This window comes from Plecotus auritus, assembly GCF_963455305.1.
Source record: "Plecotus auritus genome assembly, chromosome: 3".
In the NCBI taxonomy this organism is placed as follows: domain Eukaryota; kingdom Metazoa; phylum Chordata; class Mammalia; order Chiroptera; family Vespertilionidae; genus Plecotus; species Plecotus auritus.
Genome location: NC_137772.1, coordinates 66200219 through 66211006, shown reverse-complemented (window position 1 = coordinate 66211006; position 10788 = coordinate 66200219). Strand labels below are relative to the sequence as shown.

The 10788-nt window shown below is 40.6% G+C and overlaps 1 protein-coding gene across 1 annotated transcript; it reads right to left on the bottom strand.

Annotated features, from left to right (window-relative positions):
* Positions 1-498: 498 nt before the first annotated feature.
* On the bottom strand, positions 499-996 carry LOC308244856 (peptidyl-prolyl cis-trans isomerase A-like; the record flags this gene model as incomplete). Its single annotated transcript, XM_080661149.1, has 1 exon — positions 499-996. The coding sequence occupies one exon, from the start codon at positions 994-996 to the stop codon at positions 499-501; it is 498 nt and encodes a 165-aa protein (XP_080517275.1).
* Between the last annotated feature and the right edge of the window lie 9792 nt (positions 997-10788).

Genomic DNA, 10788 nt, shown 5'->3' with positions numbered 1-10788 from the left:
ATGTAACCAATCACCAAGTCCTGTGGATACTTCTTCTCCCAAAGCTTCTCTGATTCTAAGCTTTTATGTATTACCATTGCCTGAATTTGGGTTCTTATTTTCTCATTCCCAAAAATCCCCAGCTTTTTTTCCAATTTCATCCATTTCTAATTTGTCCTAAGTAAATGCCTGAGCAACCTTCCTTGAAGCTCTGCTGAATTGAATTGTATTTCCTTGCACAAACTTCTTCCATAGCTCCTTGTCTGCAAAAAGATTTTTTTTTTTTGACAGACAACTGTTTAGTTTTTATTTAATAATCCTAAACTTAACTCTACAATCCAGCTGGATTGGGAAGGGTAAGGAAATTATGGAACCCAATGAATGGTGCGAGAGCACAAAGATTATAGAACATTCCAAGCAGATGGGAGTAAAGGGGCGCTCTCCTGAGGAGAAGGGGTGCTCTCCTGATGGGGGTGAAGGAATGGTCTGGTGGTTAAGATAAAACACAAGTCAAATTTGTTAGAGTTGTTCACAGTCAGCAATGGTGATCTTCTTGCTGGTCTTGCCATTCCTGGACCCAAAGCGCTCCATGTCTGTCACAATACCCATGCCTTCTTCCACCTGCCCAAACACCACATGCTTGCCTTCCAACCACTCAGGCTTGGCAGCGCAGGTGAGAAACTGGGGACTGTTTGTGTTAGGTCCAGCATTTGCCATGGACAAGATGCCAGGACCTGTATGTTTCAGGATGAATTTCTTATCCTCAAATTCCTCCCCATAGATGGACTTGCCACCTGTGCCATTATGGAGTGTGAAGTCACCACCCTGACACATAAATCCCGGAATAATTCTGTGAAAGCACGAACCTTTATAACCAAATCCTCTCTCCCCAGTGCCCAGAGCACGGAAGTTTTCTGCTGTCTTTGGAACTTTGTCTGCAAACAGTTCAAAGGAGACTTGGCCCAAGGGCTCGCTGTCATAGACAGCAATGTCGAAGAACATGGCGGAGTTCACCATGGCTGGTCATGGGCAACTCTGGGCAGCGGCATCTGCAAAGGGCTGCAAAACAGATTTTGTTTAAATATCTCACCAAGGCATTGAAAGCTTTTGTCATTTTGGTTCTAATGACTTCCCAGCCTCTCATGAACTCATCTCCAGCAAGTCCTTCTACATGAAATGCCCTTCCTTGCTCTTGCTTACCCATCAAAATCCCAACCATCTCCCAAGGCTAGACTGGGCATCCCAATTCTTCCAGAAAGACTTTTCTGACCACATTGGAAAGAAGTAACCGTCTTTGAAATGGAGTCACAGAACCTTAGAGTTTGAAAGCATCTTGTAGGATTTTGAATCCAATTTTCTATCCTCAAAACCCTTTGATCTTTGTTTGAACATATCTAAGCTTGGGAACATACATGGAAGCTCACTGCATTTTTGGACAGTTATTATTGATAAGAATGTATTCCTTTCTTTTTTAAAATCTCTCTCTGTCTCTGTCTCTGATTTCTGCCTCCCTGTACCTTACTTGTCTTTGATCTGTCCTCAGAAGCAATACAAAAGAAATATCTTCCTTCTATATCAAAGATCCTCACATATTTGATGAATGCTATCACAGTTATCTTGACTAATCCAAATAGAACCCAATTTCTGTAGTTATTTTTTATATTAAAATGGTTTATAAATAATTCTCCACCTTGATTGCTTTATCTCCAGGTGTTAATAATTTTAAAATGTAGATTCCAGGAAAAACACAACTTTCTCGTTCCATAGTATTCATTCTAGAGAACTTGATCTAACTGTATCACTCATTTGGCTCATTATGCGCTGTAGTATTTACAGGTTATTTTATTTCATTTTGGCCACAGAGGAGGGAGGAGCTATTTCCTGTGCCTTTGCATTTTTGCTTGTAAATTAGATGATCAGCCCTGGAGAGCAGTAGCTTGGACCTGGAAATTTCTACATCCTTCAAAAAAAGGCCCTGCATGTTGAAGGCATTCCATAACTTGATTTTGGAAAACTAACTTCAGGTGATGAACATTGCTAAATCCAGTTTCACATCTTGTATTATTTGATCTCTTGGCAGCATTGCCACTGTTGATAAGCTTCCACTGGAAACTCTTTTTTTTTAAATTGATTTTTATTGTTGACACTATTACAGATGTTCCCTATTTTCCCCTTTTTGCTCACTTCCACACAGTCCCTGAACCCCCTCCCCCACCTGGCTTTCACCACGCTGTTCTCTGCTCATGGGCTATGCATATATGTTCTTTGGCTAATCTCTTCACCTTCTTTCATCTAGTACTCCCCACCCCACTTCCTTCTGACATTTGTCAGTCTGTTCCATTTATCCATGCCTCTAGTTCTATTTTGTTCATCAGCTTATTTAGATCCCAAATATAATTGAGATGATATGGTATTTGTCTTTCTCTGACTAGCTTATTTCACTTAGCATAATAATCTCTCGGTCCATCCATGCTGTCACAAAGGATAAGAGATCTTTCTTTCTTATAGTTGCATTATATTCCATTGTGTCAATGTACCACAGCCTTTTTATCCACTCATCTATTGGTAAGGAATGGATAAAAGAGTTTCTCCTGGAAACTCTTCCTTTGGTTTCCATGACAATCCACTCTGCAGGCTTTCTACCTAATTCTCTCCACTTTTCAGTCTTCTTCTATAATTCAGCTAACTCTTTTATGGGTAATTTCTACATTTTTATCATTAGAAATAATGTTGTGATCTACAGTGTTGCAGGAGCATGTTACTCCCCCTGCCTGCCCAGAATTATTCTTCTAGTAGTAGTCATCTCATGCTCTCTGGCGCCACATTCTTGCACTCTTAGCCCAGGCACTCAGAAGAAGGCTCAGGAGCTGGGCACATGGCCTAGGTCTAACCACAGGATTCCTCTGCCTGCAGTGATTGGCTCAGCGACAGGCTTGTGATTCAAAAGAGCCAACTAGGTGCAATGATTCCCTGGCTGAGACTTCTGAGAGACACACTCTTTCCTCAGAGGACTTACACATGAGACGTCAGGAAAGTGATACTGCTTAGACCATCTTGCCACCATGGGGCGTCTCAGAATGACACTCAAGAGGAAAGCAGAGTGGAACAAAAAAGCAGAAACAACAGAAAACAACAAAAGCAAACAAAACCTGACTTTTAACAAAATTCTTTGAACTCTGACATTAGCCTGTTTATGTGCCTTGATGCTTCATTTATTGAACCAATTAAATCCTTATTTTTAAGTCTGTTTTCATTGAGGGCTTGGTCTCTCAATGAGAGAGCCCTGTTGTAACCTCTTTGTTCACATATTATTGACTTCCCGCGAATTATGTCCTCTGGGTAATAAGAGCTAACATCTATGGAGTGTCACATTGTGTAAGGCTTCATGTCAAAGATTTTACATTCATTATAGTATTTGGTCCTGCCAATAATCATTGTCAATATCTATCATTATAATTCTCATTTTACACATAAGGAAATTGAGGCCCAGAGAAATGACAAGTACAGCGTCATGGGCCAGCAAGTGGCAGAGCCAGGATTCAATCCTAGGTCTGGTCTGTTTACAGAGCCAGAGCTGCGTTGCAACCTGCCTTTATGTTACTCCTAATTTCCTTTATTTATTCCTGAAGAACAAAATGACTTCTTCATGAAATCAGACGATCCGAGCACATAAAGTTTCTTTAAAGAACAGTATAGTTAAAAGTTTTGGTCTTGGAGGAGGATGCAAGAAAATAAAAGCCTGGAGTTTAGATGGAGCAAAAAAAAATAAAAGCATGCTGAGGAAAGTCCCAGAGATGGGACTGAGGCACGTGCGTACGTGCTTGCGCAATGGGTGAACTTTAGGATTCCTTCCAATCGCAGAATCTAGGATCCTAAAAAGTCAAGTCTATCCAGAGCTGAAAGCTCAAGTGAAAACGTGAATGATGAGATTGGATCAGATTTTGAATGCTCCTTTAAAAAGACTCCTCGTGATTTTAATTGGAAGTGGAGAGCTCTTAATTCCTTCAAAAGGTGTGGGAGAATGCTGCTTTGCCCCAATGAACTATACCTCCACTCTGATTTAAACTTCGCTATTTAACCAGCTTTGGCCAATTTAACATTAGCGCACATAATGCAACTGGAAGCTCGATAAGCATTTGCACATTTGGGTTTATTCTCTTGGAAGCCTCTTTCTTTCTTTTTAAAAAATCTTTATTGTTGTAAGTAATTACATATGTCCCCTTTTATCCCCCATTAACTCCCTCCAGCCCATCCCCATCTCCCCACGCCCCAGGCTTTCACCACCCAATTGTCCATGGGTTATGCATATATACATACAAGGTCTTTGGTTGATTACATTCCTCCCACCCACCCTCCCCCCATCTTCCCTCTGAGATTCCCCATGGAAGCCTCTTTCTTGGAACCCAGTTGCCAGCAGTGGAGAAGCCAAAGCAGCCACAGAGAAAGGTCCATGGAGGAGAAATGAGGTCACCTGGCTGACAGCCCCAGCTGTGCTCCCTGATGGCATCCACTATCCCTTGACAGACATGTGCAATGAGGCCATATGGGATGCTCCAGCCATTCTAATGTCCTGGTCATCACATCTGAATCAGAAAAGTCACCTAGTCTGCTCTTAGATGGTGAGAAATAATAAATGGTTATTATAAGCCACTAAATTTGGGGTGGTTTGTAATGTAATAATAGATCACTGAAATGGTTAAAAGTGGTCTTCCTGCTCCTCCCCCTCCCTCCCCTTCTTCTGGCTCTGTGGTCCATAGACGCAAAGACAGAAGGAAGCCTCATGTCCCCTATCCTGAAGGGCCATGATGATTTTTGCACCTGTGGCTCTACCCTGCATGTTTCTGAGCTTCAGACTTTTGTTTCTAGCTGGCTATCAATATTTCCAAAGCAGAATTCCTTTAGTTTCACTTCAAAACCCCTTTCTTCTCCCCTTTTTCCATTTTGCTTATTGATATTGCCATGCACCCAGTTGGCCAAGTTAGAAATATCAGATTCATTTAGATTCTCCCTTCACTCTCACTCCCCATGTGCATTTACCATAGTGTTGCTGCCAGCCTGGCAGTGGCTGCATTGGAAAGGGGATGGGCTAAAGGTCAGGAGAGCTACTAAAACAACTGTATTAGAGACTGCTAGGCAGCTGCACCATGGACCTGTTTTAGAAAAGAGGCAGTAACTAGACCTCTAGCCAAGTTGGAAAAAAATCTCTCTTCTGGTAGTTTTACTTCCATAGCGAATGGGTATAGGTTTCTGTCCCCTATTTCCCCCTCCAGTCTTAGCTGGATGAAGATCGATTACAGTCAGAGCAGGGTAAAGAAGGAGGCGGCCTCCCCTTAAATACAACAAGACTTATTCAGACATCCTCCTTTGTGCAAAACCTGAAACAACTGCACACATTTCCCAAAAAGTGTTTCAAAAAGTTCAAAACATATTTAATAAACATGGAGCTGAATCCAATGTGCTGCATTTAGAATATGTTATATTATGATCAGAAGGAAGTGTCCTGGCACTTTTTAAGCCAGGCAATCTGGTTGCATTGCCTTCTTCTTGGTGTACAACAAGCATGTCAAACTCAAAGGCTAACACGGGCCAAATAAACAAGGTTTAAGTTTATGCGGGCGGCAAAAAGACAAAAGCTTCAATTTTCATAGAAACGTAGGTTTATTTCAATAGAGACATGCTGACTACAAAGGGCTGAAATAAATGAGTAATCGTTAACATAAAATAATAGAACATTTTAATAAAAATTAATATTTTTTCTTGAACATTAACTTATCAGACACTGAATAACTGCACAAATTAGTAAGCAAAATGCAAATAAACCTATTTTTCTTGTTCTCCGAAAGTGAAATATTTCCTGTTGCACACACTAAACAAGTCAATCCAAGACTAATGACGTGGCCACTGGCTGCTAAAATATTTGCTGCTACGGTAGTATTAGTGGAGAGAAATGGTGCGCCTGTGCGAAAGGTGTGTAAGGGAAATGAATGCAACACGATTATAGTAATCAGTCATTAGGGAACGTTGTAGTTCGTTATTAATAATTACATATAACAGGATATTGTCAGAATTAAGATATGAAATTTTTATTAAAACGTTTCTTACATACCGTTATATTGGCTGGGCCACAAAAATATTCGTTGTGGGTCACATGTGGCCCGTGAGCCGCAAGTTTGACATGCTTGGTGTACAATAATGCCATAGATGTTAGAAACCACATATCATTTTTGGTTTTTCTTTTTCCATTTTTCCAAAGACAACCTTGCTTTCCTAGTTAGCATGAGAAAAGGAGTCAAGAGACTTGGATTCAGAGCTGCTGTTGGTCTATGTGGTGTCTCAGTGCATGTTATAAGGTGACCTCTTTGGGCAGCAGCAGCCCTGGGGGCAGATGAGACCCTTTTTTGGGTGGATGCACTCCCATCTCAAAACGTACAGCCTGGTTCAGAGAGTGCAGGCTGGATTTTAGTCACTGCTTGGCTCCTTAGCCAGGGGCCTTTGCACTATGGAGAAAGAGTATACCTGTTCTTGTATCTCTCCTGGGACTCTGAAACAGTGCTGCCATCAGCAAGGTGTGTGACTTCATGCCTCTGCATTGGTTTGCCACTATGAAGACAGAACACTGCATTTGGGCCCAGGACACCTGGGTTGGAGCATTACCTCCTACAACATGACCTTGAGCAAGTCCTTGATCTCAGTAGGCCCTAATATTTTGGTTTGGAAAATGAAGGTGAGTAAGTTAGAGACTCTCTAGGAATCTCCTTCTGGATTAAAAAAGCTTGGGCATTAATATGCTGCAGAAAGTCAGGCATGCATTCAGAATCTTCAAGTTTCATTACAGTACAGTCTATTGCAGTCTTTCTTCCCTTATTGCAACCCAGTCAATTAGTCAATTTCTCTGTGTTTTAGTCTTGCTCTATTTGTCAAATGGAGATAATAAGGGATGCCTTAGAGGGATTCAGAGAGGATAAACTAATTAATGGTCATAAAGTCCTAGTGGCCGTGTGCCTGCTAAGTGGCTATGATTCTAAACAGATTTTTATAGTTCCTTGGCTGCTCACTGCCTGAGCGTTAGCACCATTTGTAACATGATGTTCTTTTTGATCAAAACAGACTCTGAGGCATTGGGAGGAAGCATGTCAGGAGCAAAGGATAGCATACTGGTTAGGAGGGGCTTGGAGGAGGGTCAGAGGTGGGAGTTGAGGGAGAAAGGAATCTGTGAATGGAAGGAATTGCTCTTGCAGTCGAGATTTTTGGAACCCTAGTTCCTGGGAAGTTTCTCTCACTGGTAGGGTTAGGTAGTGGCAGAAAGGATGCTATTGAGATTGGCAGATGCACATTCTGGCTCTGTATGTGCCATTGGTATTCCTGACTTTGGGTTCCACATTCTCCTTATTTCCTTAGGAAGGCAAGAAAGCAGCCATAAGGAGGGCAGGGCAAAATCCACTTCTTTAGGAGTTAGTCTTTTAAAAAATATATATTTTTATTGATTTCAGAGAGGAAGGGAGAGGGAGAGAGATAGAAACATCAATGATGAGGGAGAATCATTGATTGGCTGCCTCCTATACGCGCCCCACTGGGGATTGAGCCTGCAATCCGGGCATGTGCCCTGACTGGGAATGGAACTGTGACCTCTTGGTTCATAGGTCAATGCTCAACCACTGAGTCATGCCAGCCAGGCAAGTATTGTGCTTTTTTATCTGAGTTATGCTCTGGACAGTTTGGCATTTCAGAAACTAGAAAACAAAACAAAACAAAATTAAATAAAACCAGGAACTATATTTCAGAATAGAACATAAACATGAGCTATTGTCTACATCTAGATTTAAATTTGTCATTGAAGCCTTTTCATGGTTTTTCAGTTGAAATTAATTTCTTCTTTCATTTTCATATTGCTTCGTAGACTGCCATGTATTAGAAGTTTTTATATACCTACCATGATAAATTGTGAGTTTCTTGAAAGCAGACATTTTATTAATCTGCAAGCTCCTTATAGTGTCTAGCATACCTCTTTCAACATAGAAAGTTTTCAATGACTACTTATTAAGCTGAATTGTGTCATGCTATATGAAGAAAGAATATGAAAGGATTGAATAACTGTATTTCAGAATTTCAGAATTTTTGATCTTTTTGGATTTTTCACCCAGTTTTTCTCTTGATATAATATTCTGTGAGGCTAGAATTCCCTTTTGATGTAATAACACAGGAACTAGCTTATTTGGTAGTCTAATCATATCACCTGGGAAATCACAGGGCAGTGACATAAGAGAAAAAATGAGATGAAGTGAATTTTGGGAGTAGAAGGGGTAGGTGGGTAGATCTAGAATAGGAATAGATGGGTAACCTGGCAGGAGTACCAAAGGAAAATGTCACTCACTTTATGAGTTGGCCTTTGGGCAGATTTGATTTTAGTTATATAACATCTCATGCAGACAGATCCTCTCTGTGAGTCCCCAGATATGGAGTGACTTAAGTCCTTGGTTGCCCTATGTCATCAAGAACATTAAGTGAGGTAAACCCTGATCCCGCCTTATGATTTGGTTGAACTTTGTATAGTGATATATATTGTCAGCAGATCCTTCTGCTATAATTCTGACCACACAATTTGCTAAGAAATATTTACCTTTGCACTCAATGTATCTACAAAGCAGAGCTGTAAGGTTATATTTCCATGTTCTTTGTGAGCAAAAGGAAAGTTTACTGACTGCTAAGTCATATGTTCTCACCTTACATGGGAAAATATATAGATTCAAAGAATTAAAGTGTTTAAGATCTGCCTTTGCTTCAAGAAGTTATCTGATTCCTTTTCTCATTTCACAAATGGGGATACTGAAGCCCAGAGAGCTTTAATGATAATGCTTATGGCAACTAGATGGGGATCAGAACCCAATATTCCGACTAAATCCTGGATACTATTATAGTTTTCCCTTCCTGTGATGATGATATTATCTGGCTTGAATTCATAGAAGTGATCAATTTTGTTTGGACTTATATTTTGCTTCATTCAGTGTTATCACATACAATTCAATAGATTGCCTTCTGTGTGGGCTTATTACCAGGATTTGCCAGCCCATGGCACTGGAGTCTTTACAGTAAGGATGTTAGGTTCCTCCTAGCCCGGAAGCCATATGACCATTTCTAGAGGGCTTAACTTGGTATATTTAGAAGCTAACAAAGGATTTCTTAGAATAATTGAGTCTATAATATGTAATGCAAACCATTTATTGTTACTATTGTGCCAGTAAGGAATGCTTTATGCTGCAAGCATGCTGACTAACTGGCTTAATCAATAAAGATGTTTAATTATCTCACATCCAAGTGGGTGAACAGAGGTTCAACAATATCTTCAAAGTCCAAGACTCTGACTTTCTGCTTTACCATCATTAGTGTACTGGGATGTGGACTCACTGTCTCAAGATTGCTGCATTGTTTCCCGGCATCACATTTGTATTCTAGACAGGAACATGGGTCAGTATTGGTGATTTTATTTCCTTTTTTGGGGGAGGTGAATAAGTGCTTTTTAGAAGTTTGTTCACCCCTGACCTATAGACTTTTTAATTCTTATTGGTCAGAACTCTGTCATACATTCACTCTTGTCTGGAAAGGAACTTGGAAAGAGTTATATAGTTTTTTGTTTTTGTTTTTACCTCTATAGCAGATGCGGACAAAGAGGTGTTGAGTTAGCCAAGCTTCAATATAATGTAGCCCAGGATTAAATACATATGACAACTATAAGTAATATTCTATAGCAACTTCTAATTCTGCTTCATTGTCTGATTCATCTTCCCTGATGAAGAAGTCAGGAGGTGGGCTTCTTTGTCTGGTTAGATTTAAGAGAATTTACTGGGTGTACCAAATGTGCCTCCCCGCGTGGCCCCCCCCCCCCCCCCCCAGAGGAAATGCAACATTAAAGTGTTAGTAGGCAGGCTGGGATCAAGATGTGAGTAAAAATAGGTCATCCAAAGGAGAGAAAGTAGATCAAAGTGGTTAATGTTATGGACGCTGGAGCCTAATTGTTTCAGGTTTCAGTTATGGCTCTGTTGCTTCCTAAATACTTCTCCAAGTTACTTTACCTCTCTAAGCCTCAGTTTCCTCGTGAGCTTAATGAGGATAATAATAATATTAATTGGTTTGTTGTGAGGAGTTACATTTCTCAGTCCCTGAGCACAGTCTCAGGCTCCTAGTGGGTGTTCAATATCATCATCATTGTCATCATCACCATCATCATCATCAAATCAGGAGGGGTTTGCACTATAGGCATTATGAATTGTTCTATAGAATGAAGAACTCTCAGAGCCTGAGTTATGGGAGGAGGTGAAGTGGAAAAGCAAGAGAATTAAATCAGGCAATACATTATATGTTCCCTTAGTGAGAGTGGGCTGTCTCCATTAATAGGATTCCTTATTGCAAGATAGCTTGAATGATTCATACATAGGGGTGCACCTCTTATCTTGTAGCTTAAACATATATTTTGGAAGGTGGTGTACTCTATAGGATTCAAGAGTATAGAAATGGAATGGTGGAAGGGAGAAATGATGGCAATAAAACACCAAAGAAAGAGAGGGGGGTGAGAATCTTCTGGTCATAGACCTTCTGTCAGGAGTGCCATAGGCTGATTGGATCCATTCACCATAGAAGAGATAGAGCATTAGCTTTTCCCTTTGATCTTCCCTGCCCTGCTTTGATCGAGAGAAAGAGAGAGAGAGAGAGAGAGAGAGAGAGAGAGAGAGAGAGAGAGAGAGTTTTATTAGTTACTGGAGATGCCCATGAGCAGTGCTCTCTTATATAGCAGTAACCCTAGGTAAGGTGGACTTC